Here is a 22,858-nt window from a genome sequence, read left to right on the forward strand (position 1 = left end):
CGGCCAGTTTCTCCAACTGGTGACCAATGGGTTTCTCTGTTTTCCAGGAAAGGTGGGGTGAGGGAAGATAGCCTGGGGAGAGGGGACCCAAGCAGATCTGTAAACTGGGCTAAAAAGATCCTCTGCTAATGCTGTGGTAATGATTTATGTGAACACTGAGGATGACTAAGTATTGGAGAAAGGAAATGCTGCAGCAGGCAGAAGGGTAGTTTGGTACTGTGTTGCATTGCTGCTGCAAGCAGTGGTCCCTGCTGAGCAGGCAAATGAGGGCATAGCAACATGTCTTACAAGGAAGGGAGAAGTCCACCATTTCCTGGAACTAGCAGAAACCGCTGTGGGAGTATCTGCTGGAGCACTTTCTGGAGGTGATGTCTGAAGATAAGAGGGGGGAGATTACTGTGCAGGGAACATGAAGGGCATATAGGGAATGATCAAGATGGTTCATAACAGCTGGTCATGCAGCAGCACTTGCCGTTAGTACTTGCACTGCCCTTTCTGCTTTTCATCTATTGTGTGACCTGCAATTCTGGCTGTCAAAAAGCAGCTGGTTCTCAGGAGGGTTCTTTGTGACAGGTTGCTTATCTCTCTGCTTCTGTCAGGGTAGATTTTCTCTGTCCTCCTCTCTATAGCATCCAGATGAGGGTTCAGTGGGCTTTTGTCAGCGTTGTGCTTTGTGTGCCCCAATCTGAGGGGGAAGGGGACGCATAGCAGGGCAGAACTAACCACCTGTTGTGCTGGAACACCCAATGGAAAGCTGGTCACTGGTCCTTGAGTTTAGCCAGGCATTGACTTCTGCCTAAGTTATATCCCTTGGCTTGCAGTCTGCTCATGTTGAGCTTGCAGATGTGGCATTTTCCCATTGCTCTAGTGACTTCCCTTGCCCCACAGTGTGAGGATTTCCAATATCTTCCCTTCTGTGTGCCCCTGTGGGCATATTCTCCTCACATAGGAGATCACATGTATCCTGGCAGGGTGTTAAAAATGCCAGGCAGCCTCTAATCAGTATGAATTTGGGGCAAAACCAATGTCCAGACTATTCTGCAGGAGGGTGTTTTCAGGAGGACTGCTCAAGTCTCCAGAAACTGAGAAATATCTTCACTCATCTGCTTACAACCATAGGGTATCAGTGAGCTTGTATTCTTCAGGGGAGATAGGGTTACTTTCCTGGCAGCAGGGAAGCATTCTGTCTTTTCAGAAGGAATTTAGGCCCAATTCTCATCCACCTATTAGGCCCATAAGCATACTTAGTTGCCTTATTGCCTTATCGGGTTCAAGTCTCCAAAAACCAGTGGGCAGGTCCTGGTTCTTTGTGAGTAGATGTAGTAACCATCTGCCACCTACACCTGAGCTCTGCTGGCCAGTGTATGTTACACCTAACTGCATCTCCCATTTATGCTGGGGTGTAAATTGTGCTTGAGGCTGCTGGACACCATTGCAATAGCAGCATTAAATAATAAACTGATTAGCTGTGAATTCTAACACCTTGCATTGCATTCAGCATTTCTGGGATGTGCCAGTGGGTTAATACTAATATTCCACAGTTCAAGCAGGAGACCAAGAAACCGAGACTGATTCTGGCGTTCTTATAAGTTTATCAGACAGGATAGGGGGTGCTGTGAAAACCACGCTGTCAGTCTCTGGGGAAATATTTGCAATGAAATGCAAACTGCTTGAATTTCACTTTTACCTTCCCCCTTTGCGCACATTTTGATGCAAATTGAATTCTCTCTGATCGGTTTTGCTTGGATATACAAATTGTTCTAGCCAAGCAGACCCATTTCCAGGTGTCCCTATGAAAATGGATTTTTCTTTTTAAAGCAAAGATATCTGTAAAACAAAAATGGAAAAAATTATGCTTTTGAAGGTTTTTTGGTATGGAAATTGCTGTCTTGACAAAAAATATTACAAAGCAGGTATAGATGAGGCTTTGCAAAATGAAATAATAAAAATACCTCTTCAAATTACATAGGTCCATGGTCATTTAATGCTCTGAGTTTCATGTAGCACTGTGAGAGAGCTCTGAATTATTAAGTTGATTTCACTTGGATTGATTCATAAGGAATGGTTTTAGACATGGCAAAAGGAGTCCAGACCTCTGCTTTCAAGATCAAATGTTTCACATTTGGACCCTTGTACTTTAAGCTATGAGCCCTCTAATTATATTGGTAAAGCATCAGCCAACTGTGGGACCTAGACAAATGTTGCAGAAGAATGGCTGAGAGATCTCTAGGAGGAGAGTTGGGTCATTAGTTCCCCAGAAAGTTTCCATGAGGGACCTCTAAAGGAACAGTAAGGGGAGCAGTTCAGCTGGCTTCCAGAATACAAGCCAGGATAAGGAAGCCTCACAACCAACCCCAGATGACCCAGAAACATGGTAAATGGGCCTCGTGGTACAGTCCAGAAAGAGAAAATAATTAGACTTGAGAGAGAATTTGCTGGGAGCTGTCTCTCCCCAGCAATGCTTAACCTCAAAAGCCCCACAACTTTGTAAAAGTATGGTGGTAGATGTGTGTGATCTTTGAGGAAACAAAGGGAGAAGAGTAAATCAGCTGTCCGAAAGTTTTTAAGAGATTTTGGATTTGTGTTTTAGGTAAAAGATTCCACTTTGCATTTTTAGCAGTTACCAGTGTAACAAAATAGACAGCCTTTTGGTGAACATGGGGAAAGGAAAACTGTTCTTAGCTTGTTTAAGTAGGCGTGCCATAAAACTTTAACAAGATCTGCCAGGAAAATGTTATGTTTCTGAATGGATGAATTTGGACATGAATTGCTTCCTTATAACACTAAAAGAGGAGAATGTTCATTTTCTCTTTCACTTCAGCTTCAGGGAAGAGCAATGGAATAATGTGGTGCTTGAAGATCTTTTGGAGAATATAGAAATGGATACATTCTTGGCACTTTACAACCAGGTAAGTGTGTAATGAAATAAAAGACTACTTTTTAAATTGCTGCTTTATCTGGAAATTGAGGGTAACATGAAAACAAGGTTGTCTTAAGCATATCATTCTTTTCCTTCTCTAATCCTTCCAAATACATTTTGAGCCCAGTCCTGCTAAGGTAATCATGATGTTCACTACCTCAGTTACTTCAGGCTTAGTAGCTTGAGTAACCTTGAGTACATCACCAGTGTACTACAGCAGACAGTGGTACCCTCCAATGTATGTGCCTGTCCATGTGGGCTGTCTCTGAACCACAAGTAGTGTTGCTACACTTGTGTGGCTTTGTGGACAGGCTAATTGGCACTTTAAAAGGAGGCAGCATGTTTGAAAATGCAGTTGCCTGGTCTTGGAAAGTTTGCAGTACCCATTGAGAGAGAGAGAGTAGTAAATACTATGCTCACTAGTATATACTTTCAATTATGTATCTTGTGTGTGTATAATTTGCATTTTCTTCAGCTTAGAAAATAAAAATTATTCCAATTCCTTATTTACTTGCAGTCTTATATCCTGAGGGTCTTATGTTAGAGCAATGCTTTTATTTAGGTCTAAATTGATATGAGAGTATATTTACATTAACATTTCAAACCTATTCAACAGAAGTGGATAGAGATACAGAACATGTATATATGACTTTTTGCTTTCTATTCATTCTCATTTTTAAAAAGGCTACCTCTTCAGATAGCACAGTTTATTAGCCTCTACTGATAGATATACCTCCAGAAGGCAGAGAACTATATGAGATGCAGGCTAAAGTAGCCACTGGAAGAAGTTGGAGTAAGGGGTGGTGCCTAAGCACCAGTCCTCAAAAGTAGTTAGGATTCTCCCCCATGTACCCTCCCCTGAGATGAGGTGCATAAGCCAAGACAGTCCTTCTCACAAAAAAGACAGACACCCTTGTGCCTAGGGATCTCCATAAATCACGCAGGAAGTACCCCCTGCAGCGGTTCCTTTAATGTTTTTCATTTTGCCTCTTGCCCACCCCCTGTGCCGATTGGCAGAGGGGCCCTGCCAACTGGGCCATTTGCTGCTGCTAAAATATGCTACTGTGGATTAAAGCACATGTATAGATATGCCCACTAGGTGTTTTATCCAACTGCAGGACTGCATAGAGTCAGAACCCTTCTCTGTCTTCCCAATGAATATTTATTTATAGAGAGTGAAACAGCTTCAGTAGTAAGGATTAAGAGAAACTTGCCCTAGAGTACCTACTAGCCTGGGGCACTATACTGGGATGTGGGATATCATGGGTTTAGTTCCTTGATTTGAATTGGGTAGAGTAGGATTTCAAACACATCTGATTACTGGTTGTAATGATACGCCACCAAAGTCTTTTGCATGGGGTAAGCATGTCCTGAGGACAGATCTGCTTCTTTAGCTGTCTTTTGATTTTCTTGTTTGCTTTTCTTTTCCAAAACCATTTTATCAAACCATCTCACCACCTTGTTGGCTTTGGCTGTCTGACATTTGGAAAGCAGTCACTAATGACTGAATCCTGTTTAATACTTAAATTCCTTCCAATGGTATGTCTGTTTCCACAGCCTACTGCACACAGAGTTCACAGTGTTTACCCAGGAACTTTTTTGCGTAGGTGAAAAGAATAGTTTTGCAGCCAGTCATGACAATTTCTACTGTACACTTTTGTAAACTTCTTACAACAGAAATATCCATGGGATGGTAACTCTCAAGCCAGTTATGCCTCTAAAACTGCAAATCCTATACTGGCTCATTTATAGCTTTAATAGTTTACATAAGACTGATGAGAGGCAAAGAATTTTCGTGGTAGCTTCAATTGGATCAACCGTATATTTGAGAGAGCTGTCGGTCGAGCTTCCAGGCACAAAGTGCCATTCTTCAGATCACCTTTTGATGGAACTTTGCACCGAACAACTTGTCCAGCACCTCTCCCAAATATACAGTTGATCCAAAAAAGATATCAGACAAAAAAAATCACTCCATGCACTGTTCCTGAATCATCACGGCTATAAGCTCCACTTATAATGCTGAGACGGTTCCAGCTTTATTTTTTCAGTAGCATATATTCACGGAGCAGTATTCCATTTAACAAAATTATTTTAACAAGTAGCAGTTCAATGGGCAATGATAACGAAATATTTATTTAAATGAGATAATAACATTTAGAGATTCCTGATGTCAGTCTGTATGGTAATTAAAGAGTGTAAGGTGCTCTTCCAGGACAGAAGAGACTAAATCTTTTGTTCAGTTCAACATTGCCTTTATGACTAGATTAGCTTCTGAAGTTAAATGTGTTGTGTGAACTTTTGCATACAGTGCTATGCCTTCTACACCTTAAATTTGAAAAAAGGTACAAGAGAGATACAAGATAAAGTTAACTTCTATTGATCAAGAGAAAATAAACCATCAGATGAGTTATGGAAACTGCAAAGACTTATGGACCCTTTTGAAACATATTGTACTTTGGACTTCACTGATCTCTAAGGTTTAAGTAATTTATGGCATGTGAACTCTTTCCATGCTTTTTTTTCTAGCTCTCACATACACCAGATGTTACAAGATTAATATCTGCAAATTATGAACAATATTCTGACTTTAAAGATGCACTCTTTTACTATTAAAGAGTATTCTTTCCTGGTATCTGTGTCTCGGTAATTTCAAGACATTTAAATCAGAGATTGTTTGATAATTGTGTGGACTAATTAGGAAAATGGTCTGGATCCTCAAATGTACCATTATGATATTTACTTAGCAGTGACATGGCCTGTTAAAAATCAGACTGCCACTTATACAGTGGGAACTGTAAAACCAGAGGATAAAGATGGCATTAGGGTCTTGGTCTGCTTGGGGACTGCCACCTTTCCTGGGCTTAAATGACGTAACACAGCAAGCTCATGCACAAAGTGGTGGAATCGCCATCCTTGGAGTTGTTTAAAAGGAGGCTGGATAAGCACCTCGTTAAGCTAGTTTGAGCTCTTTAAGCGCCTGTCTATGGCAGGGGACTGGACTTGATGATTTTACATGCCCCTTCCAGTCCACTGACTCTATGACTCTATGGCTCTAAAATAATCCAGCTTCTCAATTCTACAACCCACCTTCAGAAAATGTCCTTACCTCTAAATTTTCACAGATATTGGGGGAGTTTGTTCCTCTGCTGCTGTTTTCTGGAAGGATTAGAATTTGGATAAATTCAATTTCTAATACAGTTACAACATCACTACCTCTCAGAGTTTGTGTCTATTCAAATATTGCGGTACCTCGAGGCTGGTTCTTCGGCATAATACATAATCTGAGTCTACAAGAGGAGACCCATACCACTAATGATGAGAGCTAGGAATGTTTTTCTCAATATTTCATGCCATTGCATTAAGGCTGAAAGCTTTACACGTGACTCAGTTGTAAGGTTTTTACTTTCTGTTTAGGATTCTATAGACTAGAGAGGAAGGCCACAAGCAGACAGAGACACTCCATTTAGAACAGAGGGTTTGAGTGTTCTCTAGCTTAAGGCAGGGCTCTTAAACTCATCTGGTCCGACTGCTGCAGGGCCAGTCTGTGGGCCTGATGAATGTTGCAGGGCTGGCCCCATAGGTCAGATTAGGTCCAAGAACCACCCACTCCACCAGATCCAGAGTCAGTGGTTCTTGATCCAGCTGGTTCAGTACTCCGCTTTTCATGGCACCTACTCTGGCTAAATCAGGATATGAACTTCACATGGCACCCAGTCCAGCTGGTCCAGAGAGGACACCGTGTTCAGCACAAATCCCAGACTGGCTGAAGTGGGTATCCCGTATGGCTCAGTCCCAAACTGGGCAGAGCAAGGACCAGCTCTGACATGAGGGGGACCCAGAGGTTCCTACCACCCTACCCACGTGCCTCTAGGCAGTCCAGGACTGTGCGGCATACAGCGTCCCCTTCAAGACCCATGCTGCGCTTGGCATCCACTCCAGACCAGCTGGATTGTGCAGCTCATGTACCAGACCAGCTGGAGTGGGTGTAATCCCACATCAGCCAGACTGGGTGCCAGGGATGTTGGATCCAGCATGTGAGGGAAAGACCATGAACTGCCAGCACCAGGAGCTGGATGATGTGGCTCCACAGGCTGAATTCACCGCATCTTTGACACCCCTGGCTTAGGGGTTACTCATCCTCTGACTGAATGGAAGAAAAAATGCCATCTGGCTCCTTTTCAGCCAGCTGCCCTAGGAAGTTTTTGGACATCATTTATAAGTACTTGTGTTTGTTATGGTAGCCCCTAAGGACCAACCCAGAGTAGGGCCTAATTCTGCCAGGTAATATATAAATATATGGTATCAGGTAGCACTCAGCTCAACCCTTACTAAATCCAAATAACTATTTTTTGCGTTGCTGTACTGGCAGTTGAAAATCTTAGAATCTGTAAAACTTGATCAGATCATTAGAAGGCAGACACACGGTTGCCACCTAAAATGTATTCTCTTCCAGTATTGTTTCGTCAAGTTTCTAAAAAGCTATACACACATACAGAATCGATTCTTCCAACTTGAGAAATGCATGTTTCAGGAGACTGATAGATGTAAGCAATGTATTTCATAGTTGTCATGGAATCTAGTCCTTTGGCTTGGCACACTAAAAAGTGAACAAAGTGATCCTGAATAATAGCCTGCATAGTTAGCCTGCGGACAGAAAAACATTTGGCACCAGAGAAAATTCAGAGTTGCTGCATTGAAAACCTGAACTATTGTTGAACACCTATAACTACTATATATCTACCTATACAGTAGATGCACTGTACAAGATGGAGGACTCGTGGTTTAAGTTTTATTTATGTGACAGACACCCTAAACAACATATTTGCTTGCATGCGCACACACACATTCCCCAAAAATCAACCCCCTTGAATTGGGATGCATGTCTTCATAGTTTCATAGTTTGTAGGGTCGGAAGGGACCTTGACAGATCATCAAGTCCGACCACCTGCCATGGCAGGAAGGAGCAAACGACCCCAGCAAGGTGTTCATCTAGCCTCCTCTTAAAGACCCGCGGGGCAGGAGCCAGCACCACTTCTCTTGGAAGTTGGTTCCAGATCCTAGCCGCCCTGACTGTGAAGTAGCGCCTCCTGATGTCTAGTCTAAATCTTAAGTGGGAAAGCTGAATTTCTGCCCAGAATAGAAACACCTTGCTTTGATTCATGGTCCACCTGGCAGCAGAAGTGACATTTTTAGTCAGGCAGCTAAGGGAGTCCATTGACTTAATGGCTTGTTGTTCTTCACTCCAGGCATATTAATGATTGTCTCTCCTTTTTATTGTCTTGTTGTTTCACAAATGAAGGTAACCTTTCTTCTGGCAATTCTTTTGTCTGTTGTCTGCTCCTTGTCTCTCTTCTTCTTTTTAACAGCTCTGGAGACTCTTAGCTCTTTTCAAAATTGTAGATCCAACTGTGGAAACCAGCCTTCAGCAGCAGCTAGGGTTTCAGCTTTTCCTTAAGCAAGAGAGGGCGAGTGAGCTGAATATTAGGCTCTGTCTCTACTTTATATAGCCATAAGTCTGGAATAATCTTTTTTTTTTTCCATTCTGTCTTCCCAGAGACAAAGTGTGTGTCTTATTTAGAGAGGAGGCATGTGGTGTATGAGAAAATAGTCTTTTTGTGTGCCCCATATAAAATCAGCATGTGGATAGAAAATAATGTTTTTATTGATTGATATATATAAGCAAGGAGATGTGCTCAAAACAGAGGATATTCTGTGTATCAAATTTTCATAATACAGATACCTGCCTGCTGATATACAGAAGAAAACTCTTGTCCACAGCAGGTATAACAATAGCCTCCAACCTAAAACTTGCCTACTGCTCATGTTTCTGAGAGGAAAGGTCTGAAGAGTCGATTAACAAGGTGCACAGAGTAGCGTGTTTGTAATTTCTGTTCATGTTGAATTCTGAGTGTTCTTCCTAGAAAACAGATAGACTGGGAAAACAAATAAAATGGGAAATTATATAAAATCTACCATGTACAATTGACAGAGCAGAAATTAGTGTGGCAAGTACTAGCTAGCCTTTATTATTTCTATGCTATTTATACAAGTTGCTGGTTTTAAATTGAATTTGGAACTAAGTTCATTACCGTAAGTTAGTGTAATTCCCACTGAAGTTAGCTACAGGTGCTCAATAATTGTTCACGTACCTAATTTTAAGTTGTTCAGATTCAATGTTTTGGCCCTAGTATCTTTATTTAGTTACATCTCCCATTTAGGCCAGTGAGTTATGATGGGTTCAGGATCTTAAGCCCCTTACTCAAGAATCTGATTTTAAATAAGCATACCGTTGTAGCCCCAGGTACCTTAGTCATTGTTTGCACAAGCCCCAGATGATCTGGGTGGAGTTTCATGTGTAAAGGGCAAAGCAAATGTGAAATCACACCTCAGATAGAGTTAATTGATTTTTGCATTAGTTATTCGAAGAGGTATTACTCAGTCTCAGTCATTTTGACTTCCTTGCACTAGTTCTGCTGATGCTGATTTAAATTACCGTTCATATATGAATGTTTTTGCTTTGGGTAAATTCAAAAAACACAAATTCAGATACAGCAACAAAAGAAATATCTAGTGTTCCCACATGTTATTAGACAGAGGAATTTGTTTTACTCTGTGGAGTAGAGCCCCTAAATGAATTCTTCCCAGTTGGAAAGGGCAACACCAGGCCTTAAGCAGTAAGCACCCTACCCCAATCTTTTAGCAGTTCATAGATCCTGAGTGTGATTCATTTACAGCAAAATCTCTGTTATCTGGTACTTCACCAACTGGAATACCTTATTAACTGCAATTTCGGCACTGTGCTGGAAGTGGTGGGATGCACACAGCGCCGCACCATGCCTCTTTGCTTCTTGCTGTGCTGGCGGGGGGTGGGGAAACTCACACATGGCGATGGCCACTGCCACCATCCACCACCCTGCACTGCTGCACTCTCCCCCCCACCCCACTGCTCTGCATCTGGCCAGAAACCCTGTGCCTCAGGTAAACGGCACTTTTAGCTTACTGGCATCTCCCATTCCCCACTCTTGCCGGATAACGGGGATTTTACTGTATTTTGAAATACTGTAGTTGACAGCCATGCTGTAGCGAGGATTGTGTAATCATTCCCTCTTGGGGCTTTCTTCAGGGATTTAACCCCAGACCTCTTTAGCTAACAGCATGAACTAGGTGTGCCTGATGAGACAGTGTGAGATGTAGAACTGCATTTCAGGCACCTAAAATGGGTCTGAGGCAGAATTTATGAGCCTAAATCCCTAGAAGCAACCTAGAAGCCTTGTACTTCCACAACTGAAGAACCTATTAGGCATCCAAGGTTCTTTTGGTAAATCCAGTATCTTTTATTAGATCAACTGAAATAGTTGGAAAAAAATCTTCTTTCCAAGCTTTCAGGTACAAACACCCTTCTTCAGGCTGAGGAAGTGTCTGCAGATGTTCTGAGCTCTTCCTGGATGAGATAGAATAAAATAGAAGCCAGAGGCCTGTATGCAAGAATGCTAGTCAGTGAAAATGCAAATTGAGGCAGTCAGTGGTTAAGAAACAGGTGGTTGGGGGGGCGGGGGTAGACCTGGTAATGATAAGATGCAGCTGGTAAATAGCAGAGAGGTAATCTGGGGAATCAGATGTTAGGCAGCTTAGTGTGCCATAAAGCCACTGTCTATATTTAGTCCATGATTTTTTTGTATCCAGTAGGTTGATGAAGTGAAGTTTGTAGGCTGGTCTGTGAAAGGTATTTTGTAAATTCCCTTTGAGGATTAGAACTGAGAGATTGGAGAGAGACTGGTTGTCTTGTGAGAAATGTGCCCCCACAGGTAACTGGGTATTTTTGTCTTTGATAGATTTTCAGTGTGTGTTCGTTCTGGTATGTAGTTGTTGTTTGGTTTCTCATGCATCTTTTTCATCAAGGCATTTAGTGCACCAGATGAGATATCTGGCATTTCTGGAGGTGCAGGTGTAAGATTCAGTAATGTTGATGGTTCTGTTGTGGGGTGTGGTTATTGTGGAGGTGGTGAAGATGTGTTGGCAGGTTTTACATTTCTTATTCAGTGACCGTATTTAGGTTCAGATAGTTCCCAAGGAATCTAAACCATAGCTTCTGAACGGTGAAGAAGTGCTCTAGGCTGAGTAGCTAGGTGTCTAATTACCATCAAATGTATTGTGATCCAGCTAAGCTCTGCCTGAGTCTGCAGAGGGACATCCCTGAGTCAGGTGGAGAAGCTCCAGAAAGTACTGGGATTTCAGCATTTCTTATTGTCTAGGACTAGATGCTTCCTGCTCAGCATGTGGGTTTTTGTGGATTAGCCTTTAGAGGTGAGTCATAAAATCTGTGAATCACCTCTAATCTTTTGTTGTCTATAAAGAGAAATTAGTCACCTACCTCATTTTTTAAAATTACCCTCCTGGGTCCAGTCACCTAATTTTAATGAATTACAAAGTATAAATCATCTCATTTCAGGTCGCTGTCTGAAAGGCAAGAGTAGACTCATAAATCTCTGTATGTTATCTATCCCTCTTAGGGGGCAAAGATTATCAAGGGTTATTGCAGGTTACAGCTGCATACAGATACATGTCAGGATATACGGTAGAATCATAAAATCAGAAAAAAGGTACTACCAGTGAGAGCATAAAATATGGAGCATAAATTGGCTTCTCCAATTTAACCTCTTTCAAAACATCACACTCTGGGATATGTGCCGCTATAACCTACAGTGAAGTCTAGCCATGGACAGGTTGTATTTGTATTTGTAGTGCTAAATATGCCTTTGGAGTCCTACAAAAAGCAAGTGTACAGCCATTCAGCACCACAAAGATGGTAAATCTGCTACAGAATATTAACACTTTCAAAGAGCAGCTTCCCAGCAGTGCTAGTTACACATAGGACCATAGTCATCCTCTCTTTCTGCCCCTCTCCAAAGGAGAGAGAGTGCCTGCTCCCTTATAGCACACCCAGCTACACCTTGCCACTGCATGACAGCAGTTGCTGGGGCTACCAGGAGTAGTAACCACTGACTGGGCAGGGGGACCAATCAGCAGTTGCCACCAGAGGGGCTGATGCCAACTTGATGTAGCCGCAGCAGAGAGGCAGCCTGTGTTTTGTGGGATGGGGGGAACAAAGAAGACCCCTATTGCCCCTGGCTGGAGTCACTCACCTTTGCAGCTGCTTTGTCTCTCTCCAGCCAGGGGTCTTGAACAACTATATGATGCCTAGTGCTAAATTTCTGTAGTGCTGCAAAGTACTGATACCTTTTGTAGCACTACAAATGAACTCCTGTCCATACCTGTAGTGTAGTTCCATTGTGGTGTCTGAGCACCGAACTGCAAATGGGTATAGTCCTCCAATCATGTCCTGTATGCTCCCTGACCTGGCAATATTAGCTACCCACTCCATTTCCCCATCGCACGCTCATCATTTTCGCTTTAAACTGAAACAAGGGTGCTGGGTGTTTATGTGAAGGGTGCTGCTCATAGCCAGATTGTAGACAGTCATAATCACTTCATTTACATTAATTTACTCATTTGTACCAGGTCAGTGGGTGGTTTGTTACTTCTCTTGCATTTGACAGAATTCATATTTTTCAGAAATTACTGTGCTATAAGCAGCTCTGAATGAGAATGGCTTTGGATGTTTCTTCATTATCCAACTGACATTCTGTATGGAATCTAAGAAACAGAGAGTAAGACAAGCTACATGTTTAAGAGAACAGTTTTAGAAAATGTCAGGATATTTTTGTCATCCTTGTATAAATTATTAAATTAAATGTCTTACCTGAGGTATCCAGACTTTCAGAAAGAGGGAATGGTGCCTTATACACTGTCAAGAAATTGATTTCTTTTTTAATTGCCTCTCATAAGATTCTGTGACAGTCAGTGTCCAAAAACTTCATACAAATATTCGTATAGCTCCTATCTATTATAAGGTTTCACACTTGCTGCTTCCTGTTATAGTTTCTGAGTATCTCCCATGTCAAGTCTATAGCAGTAGTGAAGTCCCCCATGGACTTTGTGAAGTCAGTGGCTTCCCTCTCTTTTTAGTGTAAAATCTCTGCTTGGGGTGTGGTTATAGTTTTGTTTGGTTCGTTGAGGTTTTTGTTTTATTTTGTTTGCTTGTTGATTTTTGGGATTGGGACTGTGGCATTTTCAGTAAGTGAGAAGGTAGATGGTAGTGAATGTGCAGATTGTTTTCATGGTAGAGTAGCTTTCTCAAAGAGGAAAGTTTTGCAGTGTTACCTAGGCATTTGGAGTCTGGATTTCCCTGATCTCTTCTGCAAGTCTGTTCCATACAGCTATATAAATTTTGCATGCACTCTTTTAACAGCTGCTTTGACATTTTGAATCCATCGTAGACAGAGAAAATGGTGTTTTTCCACCCTCTATTTTCTTGTTTCGGAACATCTTGTGCTTGTGACTTGGGCTTGATACTAATCCCCCACATCTGGTAGACACAGGGTACATGTACACGTTGCCCTACGTCGCTGTACAACACGCTACAGGACCCATGGGAGTCTCACTTCAGCGTATGTGTTACTGTTTAGAGCAGCTGGAACTGAAAAGAACTATTCCAGTGTAACTACTGCAGTATCTTCTCGGAGCAGACAGAGGAGCTGAAAAGCCTATGTTGTGTGTGGCACATTATACTTAAAATGTTTTCAGCAAAGATATAGGACCTTTGGCATTGCCTCCCCTAGCTCACTGCTTTCTCTCATACAGTACAATCAGTATAGCATCATTTATGTTGATGTGTTGCAGATTTTTGTACTGCTATACAGTTCAGAGATTGCCAGGTGGCATGGGAGTTTTGACAGCTGTGTTTTGGCTCCTGGGAAAAAGTAGGGAGCAGACTTTGTTTAGATATTCAGGAAGCCTTTGAGTCTTTGGTACTGGGGTGGAGATGAATCTACTTTACTCTTGCCCTATGGGCAGGAATGGAGATGACACGATATCTGAATGAGATGGAGGTATCCTTTGTTCTCACCACCAGTAAACATTGGCAGCAACTACATGCTGCTATTGCTGCCCATCCAAATATTTGTCTGTATACTAGATATCCCAACAGCTGCATTTTCCACTGAACTGATGAACAGTAAATTACTTATGAATGTTGATTTTAAATTGTCATAATTAGATTTCTGAATTACATCTATTTAAAAACAGCATTAATTCACATTTCTCTTAACTATTGTTTCATGTTATCTGCAGACCAAAGAATATACATATCTTTTATGATCCATTTCTTTTTTTCTTTTTTTGTTGGTTTCCTTTGCAGGAATCAGGGGTAGATACTTAATTTTATTCACTGTGAAATCTTCAATTCTAGAGCACATTTGCTTTACTTGTTTCCTGCAAATACAAGCTAGCTTCTAAATGAAAAAATAATTGTGTAGCTATTCATATAACTGTGTGCTGTGCTTTCATGTACTACTTACAATCCTAAAATTCCAGGATCCAACATTAAGTGAAAGGCACTAGTGCACACACTGCTCAATGCTAGGAGTGAAAACACAGGACATAATGGTTCTCTAAGCTTTTAATATAAAAAATATTCCTACTCTTTTTATTCCAACTGGTACAGTCTTTCAGGTATTCAATTAAAAGCTATTGGTATTTTTTTTAATTTTAGCGCTAAAGTTTTTTCCCTCTTATCACCAATTCTTCTAGGAGCTCCGATTGGCAGGTTATCTAACCAAACTGACAATGGTACCAGTAGGGATGTTGCACAGACTGCTGAACTTACTGCTGCCTTTAAGTTCACAGAGTGAACTTCTTTCTGTTCTGGATTCAATCAGTGATAAGTATTCAGATGGCATTATTGAAAGTGACAAAAATACAGAGGAATCTGGCAGCTGTAGAAAGAGGTAAGCATGTGAATTTTCTTCTGAGAAATGACAAATGGAAGTTATTACATTAAAGGAGTAGTCTATCCAATAGACAGGGACAACAGCAGTGATAACAAAAGAACAAGCAGATGAGTAGTTTCCTTGCTAAAATGTTCTTTGAAGGGAAATAAAAACCCTATGTGAAATAGCAAAGTTTTTATCTATTTCAAGATGGTTTCAAATATCTTAGCAATAATCTGCCCAAGTTTAGGAAAAGAAAAATGTGATCTATGTACTTCACAGTTATAGCAAATTTCTTTGTTTTTCAATATTTTCCTTCCATATTTTTACTTATTGCAGCCTTTTTCTATTTTATGTTTATTGGCTTCAAATGCATTTAGTTATCAACAATGTTTCTTTTCACTGTTGATATTGGTAAATTTACACTAAGTACGGAAGGCAGTAAGTATTGTAAGCAATAATAGGCCTCTGGCAGACGTTACTTCCATCAAGAAATGGGCAGTTCAGTAAAAACTATCACACCATGGCTAAGTACAGACAGTAGCTCAGGGCAGAAGCCGGGGGGTACTGGAGCAAGCCCTCCCTTCCCTTCTGCAGTGGCCCGGCCATAGGGAAACAGAGCAGAAGAAGGGGGTGTGGCCAGGCCCTGGCAGGTCTGAGTATGATTGGGGAGGGGTTTAAACCCCCACCCTGGCCTACAGGGACCCAGCTGGGGTGTGCCTGGAGGGGGAGCGGGCAAGCAGCCCTTGCCAGGCTTTGGGGGTCAGAGGGGGTTTATTTTCCCCTCTTCCCCCTGCCCTGACCCCAGCCATGGTCTGCCTCACTGAGGCAGAGCAGCCCCTGCTGGAGTGGCAAGTGTGGAGGGACCCTGAAAGGGGTTGCTCCGCCATGGCCAGACAAACCCTGGGGTCCCCCAGGGAGGGTGGACTAAACCCCCTCCCTTTGCCTCTGAGGGCCACAGGGGCCCTGACAGGGGCTGCTGCACCCCAGCCAGGCAAACCCCATCTGGGGTCCCAGGGGGAGAGGGGAGGGAGGGAAGAATAAACCCCCTTCCAGCCTGCTTCACCTTAGGGGTCCATGCCAGCCAGCAGCTGGCCACACCCCACCCCTGCTGCTGGAGAGGCAAGGGGAGGAGCGACCCTGACAGGGACTGCTCTGTCCCAGCGAGGAAGACCCCGGCTGGGGTCCCCTGTGGGGAGAGGAGAAGGAGAGGGGAATAAATCCCCTTCCTGCCCTTTTGCCTTAGGGGGCAGTGCCAGGCTGGCCTCGCTCCCATCCCCGCTGTAGCTAGAGAACAGAGGGGTGGGGCCAGCCCTGCTCTCTGGAGCAGGCAGCACAGCCCAGCCCAGGGCTGAAAAGCATGCTGGGATGCTGGGGGACTCTCACTTAACTTAAACCAGGAAAGGGTCTTATGGACAGAAGTTCCATAAACCGGCTTGACCCCAGTCAGTTAAATCTGATACTACTTTCAACCAGGTTTATCTTAAACTAGTTTTGGCCATTTTGAAACTGGTTTATGTGCACTGAACTTTTGTTCTGTTACATGTTTAAACCAGTTTCTGATCACTTAAACCAATGTATGTGTAACTTCTGTCCCTAGCCCATGTGACCAGCTTCACATTCAAAAGGGAAGCTATCGGGGGGAGCATTTGGAAACATGCTCTGCCAGTGTTGCCAGCAAGGGAAGCAGGAGAGCTCCTGGCAGGGGCTCTCATCCCTGTCTGTAGTTGTGCTGAGACTAAGAGGTCAGCTGGGCTCCCCCTGGATGAACAAGCTACTCCTCCAACCCTTGTACAGATCTGGGGAAACTCTGTGAAGGGCAGGGGGCAGGAGTGGCAGGGCTCAAAGTTCTCCCCCCCATCTCTCTCTGTGTCAGTCAAGTAAAGCATGTCACTTGAGTGTTGACTTACACTCTGGATTTCAAAGAGAAGTGCTAATGGCTTCTTAAAGCATCAAACTTGAATGCTAGTTGAAGAAAGAGAGAATATGCAATGAGTCATGATTACATCTGCTACTATGCCCTTGGGCAGCAGATTTAAGCAGGAAGTGGGAGAGGGACAGGGAGAGGAAGAGGGAGTGGTCTGTCCTGGGATACTGGAGGACCTGGCCAGACACTATCACCCTATGTATGACAGGCCACACATTCAAATTAAAGTTTGATAGGAACAAGCTTTAAAAATGTTCTACATTTTTTCACGTGTATTGCTTGTTGGTCATTTTTATAGCTCATGGGCCATTTTTATTGTGTGATAATTGCTTTGCATGAGTAATGTCTAAATTTATTGTTTAAATTAACCAGTTAACTGCACAGTAAATGTAACGTCTGCCAGGGGCCACTGGTACACTTAAGTAGGTTGCAATGTGAAATATCAAAGCAGTACATTAGTCCTTTGTAAAGATATGAATTTATTTGAAATCCATGTGATATAGTATGAAACAGCTTGAATTATCTTACAGAATGTTTTCAAGCTACTGTCAACATGCATTTTGAGAACTAAAATTATAGTGAAAATATTATTTTCTCAGGAAGCACCAAGGGACGTGGCAAGCATTAGAGAACAAACTAAGGGAAGATCTGATAAGCAAAGGTTTGGAGAAGATGCATTGCACAAATAAGGGAAAAGAGAGGTAAAGAAAACATCAGTTTTACCTGGGGAAAATAGACAACATTTGTACCACGTATCATTTCCCAAGAGTCCTTCTCCTGTGAAACGTGTTTTAGAAATCTTGAAAGTATTCCTTAATGTATATATCCCTTCACTATTTCCCTATTTTTAGGAATACACATGGTCACATTGGTCATATTTCAAAAGACTTCATGCACACTTTCAGTGCAATAATATTAAAGTCCTTATAAGTGAAAATTTTGCCCATCTACAATTTTTTCACTTTTTACATACTTTTCCCTTTGGTTTTAGCCTTTGCAATAAGGGTATGTACTTTATTAAATATTGTATTTCATGCAAAACAGTAGTAAATCAGGTACTGGGAAATGGGGGTGGGAATAGAAATGATGTTTATATCTTTGTATGGTTTTCTGGGTTCTGATTATGCAGTCAAGTCTTCCAGTTTGTAACAAACTCTCTTTTTTTATAATAACTTTTAAATTCAATTTGCTTTTCTTCATTTAGCCTGATAAAGAAACAGCAACTTGCACTTATGGAAAGAGCATCATTCTTTCATCTGGAGTGTTTGTCTAGTCACGCTTTTGTGGAAACTTCCAGCCAGCCCAATTCACTCAACACTGCAACTGCAGAGGCCATAGAGCTGTTAGGCACTGGGGAGAAGATATTTCTCTTCCGTGATGAAATAGATCCAGTATTTTGTTTGCATAGTTCTCCAAAAAAAAAGAAAAAGAATTTTCTCAATTCCAAAAAGGCTGTTTTTGCAAGCATGGAGTGATGATGGATGGAGAAATCAACTGAATGCATCCATGGGTGAATTTTTCACTGTGCACTTTTCTGAAGATCTGACTAATTAGCTCTGCAGTGAAGCATCACATTCTACACATGCATTGGTATTAGGGCACAGTAAATTAATTTATTCCATCCTGGCTCAGACTGCTGCGGTCCTGGATACACGTGTAAACACTGCACCCAGAAGCAGCTGACTCCAGTGTGAACTATACTGGAGTTTTATTTCTGCGCATTAATTGAATACATAGTTGCACCCAGTTTGGGAAGGGAAAATTATTTCCAAAAAGATTATGAAAAAGGCTACAGTGTACAGTTTATATATTTTTAAGGAAACAGTTTTTGTATAAGTTTTAATATTATGATTTTATCAGTGTAAATAGTTTCATTTTTAAACCTGGATCCTGTCCTCCATCATCCAGCAGTAAGCAGCATATGCCTAGTAACTACTGCATTTGTGCCTACAAGTGCCAATAGTGAATATATATGGTACACATAATGGAGGACAGGGTCTAGCCCTCACAAAAATCATTTTTTGTTATTTTGGCATGGATATAACTATGCTTTATTTTTTTTTGTAATTATTTATATGTCTAGTTAATTTATTACATGGTGTGAATCCCTGATTAACCATATTGTAGGTTACAGTCTTAAGTACAGATAAATTTAGGAGAAAATTTTATTGTGCCAGCTGTCAAAATGTGGTCATTTATGTGTTGTTAATAGTCACTGTTGTAAATTGGATTTTAATTTTGCAAATTGTTTCCCAAAATTACAGCTAATAGATCAGATCCTCCAAACACAGATACATGCATATAAGCAGCTCTGAGGGCTTCAGTTTTTCATTGTCACCTCTAAATTTAGCTCTAATAGGAATCTTCAGATGAGTCAAGTTCAGCACAGGCATACATTTTTATAGGACCCGACTTAATCTTTATACTGGTGGAGCAATAATGTTGCATTTGTTCACATTAAAAGAAGAAAATGGAAAAGGGTTATGCAATATTTTCAAAAGGCAATAAGGAGTACAATATTGCTTAGTATCATAGTTTTAGGTGTATTTTGAAGGTACTAGTCCAGGATTCTAGGAAATCTGTGAGAAATTCAGTTTCCATTTTAAAAGAAATTAAGACCCTAATCTTCATAGTTGACAGAAAAAGCTTGAAAACTTGCATCCTAAAAGCAACAACAGATAAATAAAAAGAACCCAAACATTAATATGTTTTAAGAATTCACTATATTTAAGCCTATTGCATGATTTTTGGAGCCTGATTTACAGTTTTTGAATGCTAATGGAATAAATATGCTTAGGAGTGGTCATGTATTCAATATATTTCTTTATGTAAAACAGGTTGCAATTGATGATAAAGGTGCCAGCTCTGGATTTATTGTAAAAATAAGCAGAAAAGTCACATTTCTTTACAAGCTAAAAACTTTATAATAAACTATGGAACCACTAATGTTTCTTTCTTATATTAACACATTTATGTGTACTGTATACACTCTGCCTACCCTGGAAATTTTCAGGAGGAGACAGGATGGTCACCTTTCTGGGGTCCCCTCACCCCAGTTGTCTTTCCTCCCTGGCACAGAGGGCTGGACCCGATGATCTTCCGAGGTCCCTTCCAGACATTCAATCTATGAATTGACATTATGAACTGATAATCTAAATTATTTCTCATCTTGTTTTTCAGTTGGCTAGTAAAAATTACTATCTCCACTGAGGCAGAAATGTGTCACATTGCATCTTACCCTGGAACTGATGAGTCACTGTGGGTGCAGACAGAAGTGCAGGTCCCTGCTGTAACTGAGAATGCTTTGCAGGAAGCGTTCTGAGTTACAATGATCCCCCGGACCAAACAGAAATTCCACATTGGTTCCAGGGGAAGGGGAATCTAGCTGCTGGCTGGGAACCTCCAGCTGGTTTCCTCTAGCAATGCTCCCTCTGCCCTGCCAGCTCCCTACCAGCCCTGGCTGTTTTTAGAATGGGAGGGGGGAAAGGCAGCAGAGGGAACTCATTCTAGGGTTTCCCCAGCTGGTGCTGGAAGGTGCAGTGTGCGAATTGGAGCCCCACCCCCTCAAGGGGGGACTCCAATACACGAACCCCACCCTCCAGTGGGGACTAAAAAAACCCAAACTAAACTCCCTCTGCTCCTTTCCCCCCCTCCCGTTCTGAAAACAGTGACAGGCTGGAAGGCAGCACAGATGAAAATTACCAGAAGATGCTGTTTTGAAACATCTTCATCTGAACCATCATGCAATGAGGATTCAGATTTCTGCCCAGTTGGCCATTTTTTAAGTAGTGTGCAGCTATGCACTTGTGTTTGGTCATGGCTATAGACTACTTTCTGTGGACAGATCAGGCAAAAATTGTCACTTCTGTCTGTGCCCTGTAAAGCTTGATGAATTCAGTTTGTATTTTTCAATGGACATAGAGTTAAAGGTTCAGATACTATAGAGGGCTGAGGTATTAAAATTCAGCTCTTTTCTTAGAGACCTGAGGAAGGGGATATTTGCTGCATAAAAGTTTATCTATATCCCTTTCAACTATACAGTTGTTCCAATAAAAATATATCACCCACAAAAATTCTTACCTCTCACATTTTTCTGGACCATCCTCACAATCCCTTTCCCAAATCTGCCAAGTGCTGTGTGCCAGGGTACTGTTGGTGCCTACCACTTTAAGGGGTGAGCCAAACAGCCAGCAGGTGCTTGATTATGGTGGCCATTTTAAAACTCTGGCCACCTATATAAACAGAGCAGTTCACTTCTGACAGGCCAGGCAGAAACATTGCCTGGCTGAAAGGCTGTACGGAACATCTTGGAGGTAAGGGCAAGAGCTTATGGGGATTGATAGGAGGCTCTTGGTCCCAGGCAAGACCTAAAACTGCACCCTGCTGGGAATGGGTGGCTTGCTGGGGCTCCCAGTGGTGCGGGAGCCCCCAGGAAATACCAGGCCAGTTACCACCCTGGTGAAAGGTAGGCCATGGCACCTTAACCCCTAGCCCCCACAACACTGTGGGTACAAGGGGGCCAAGCATGGCTACAGCCACCTGAGTCCAAAGAGGGTGTAAGACCCAGATGAGGCCAGGAATGGCTACAGCCACCTGAGCCCCCACTGAGGAGGGAAGCCCCGTGGCCCCCATGAGGGGGTAGAGATGAGGAGCCCCAGTGAGGGGGCAAAGATGAGCCCAAGTGAGGGGGAAACCAGAGGGCTGGGAGCCCAGTATGTGTGAATATGTATAGAGTTGTCCCAGGAGGGGCCAAGACAAGCTTGGCCCTGGTCGGGTAATTGGCTGGCCACTACCCTGGTGAGGGTCATGGGAGGGGCCCTGTCTTAGAATGAACTACTGGGTTCAGAAGATTCCCTGCGCTTGAACAAAGGACATACTCACAGTTGTTCTCAGTCTTGCAAAGCTTTATTTAAGGATACTCGCAGAGGCAGGCAATAAGACAGAGCAGAGAGGATGATCACTTCACATCGATTCTAGGCAGCAGCCGCCACCCCGCATAGTTCCCTTGGCCCCGGAGTGTCTCAATCCCAGGAATGCGATAGCCTGCGCCGGGCTCTGCGCAAGTCAGGATTCTTGCCAGAGTTTGAGGAACTACCTGTAGCTCAAGAATGTACAGCTTATATAGTCTGGAGTAAATAATGTTATCTCGAACTAGGGATTTGGTTATCTCAAGCTAAGAATTTGGGGATGAGTTGTGATCTAACACACATGGTGTTTACAACATTCCTCTGTATTACAACATTCTACTATCTAGGTTCATGGTTCGGTCACTCTCACAGAGCAAAAAGCTACATGCTATAATACCAGCCTACCATGGAGTCAGCAGACAAAACTCTTGCTATGAGCATTAAGGAAAGCCCTTACTATTACAGGCCCAAAAGACGATACGTCTGCCACCCAAGGTGTGCGCAAGATAAAGCCTATGGCCAAAAGGGCCCACTCTAAGAGAGAGCAAGGCGGTACAAGTTCTCGATGCGTGAAAGAGACCCTGTGAGAGACCCTAGTGAGAGGAGGGTGGTATGAATGTGTGTGTGTGTGTGTGCGCACGTGTGTGTCTGTGTGAGGCCTGATGAGGGCTAAGCTTGGTCCAGCTGTAGGCTGGGAGCATTATGTCACCCGGATGCCATTTGTGAGGCTTGGGCTGCGGTGTAGGGGAGAAATGGAGCCGCAGACAGTGACCCCTGGCATCGGGGCAAGAATGGGCAGCCTCCTGCCTTATTAGAACCAATTAAGAAACAACAAGGCATGGTAGGCAAGGAGGCAGGTGGTTGGCCCAGAAACAGGTGGGCGGGCCAATGGCAGACCAGCCCCAAGAGCCCCCAGTTATATGCTGCAAAACTTAATTTTTTGGTGGCTTGTTCTGGAAGTGGGCTCCAGAAGCCTGTGTTGGGTGCCTAGGCTACCCATACTGTGTGAGAGCAGAGTTGGGCACCTCAGAAAGGGCTCCAAAATGACCAGCAAACTGAGCAAGGCATCTGAGTCAGCACATGCAGCATGCTACTACTTACAGCTAGCCAGTAGAAAGCACTGCGGATAAGGGTATGTTTTAAATGTAGCCTCAAAGGTGTTTCACTGAGGGTTGCAGGGATATCTTTGTTGACTTGTAATTCACAGCACGGAAACCTCCTCTTGAAGGTAGGTGCCCATATCCTCTCTCAAATAATTGAACAAAGGCTCACTCTT

General features: G+C 42.6%; 1 protein-coding gene across 1 annotated transcript in view; it reads left to right on the forward strand.

Moving 5' to 3' along the window:
- EVC2 (EvC ciliary complex subunit 2) overlaps nt 1-19,639 on the forward strand; it is a 173,595-nt gene extending 153,956 nt beyond the window's left edge. Inside the window, exons 20-23 of the mRNA XM_025195164.1 lie at nt 2,822-2,909; nt 14,570-14,766; nt 17,275-17,376; nt 17,880-19,639. Coding sequence (XP_025050949.1) covers nt 2,822-2,909; nt 14,570-14,766; nt 17,275-17,376; nt 17,880-18,150 — 658 coding nt within the window. The 3' untranslated portion in view covers nt 18,151-19,639. The remainder of the gene's footprint in view (nt 1-2,821; nt 2,910-14,569; nt 14,767-17,274; nt 17,377-17,879) is intronic.
- The last annotated feature ends 3,219 nt before the right edge of the window (nt 19,640-22,858 follow it).

Source organism: Alligator sinensis, unplaced genomic scaffold, assembly GCF_000455745.1.
Source record: "Alligator sinensis unplaced genomic scaffold, ASM45574v1 scaffold421_1, whole genome shotgun sequence".
NCBI classification, from domain to species: Eukaryota; Metazoa; Chordata; order Crocodylia; family Alligatoridae; genus Alligator; species Alligator sinensis.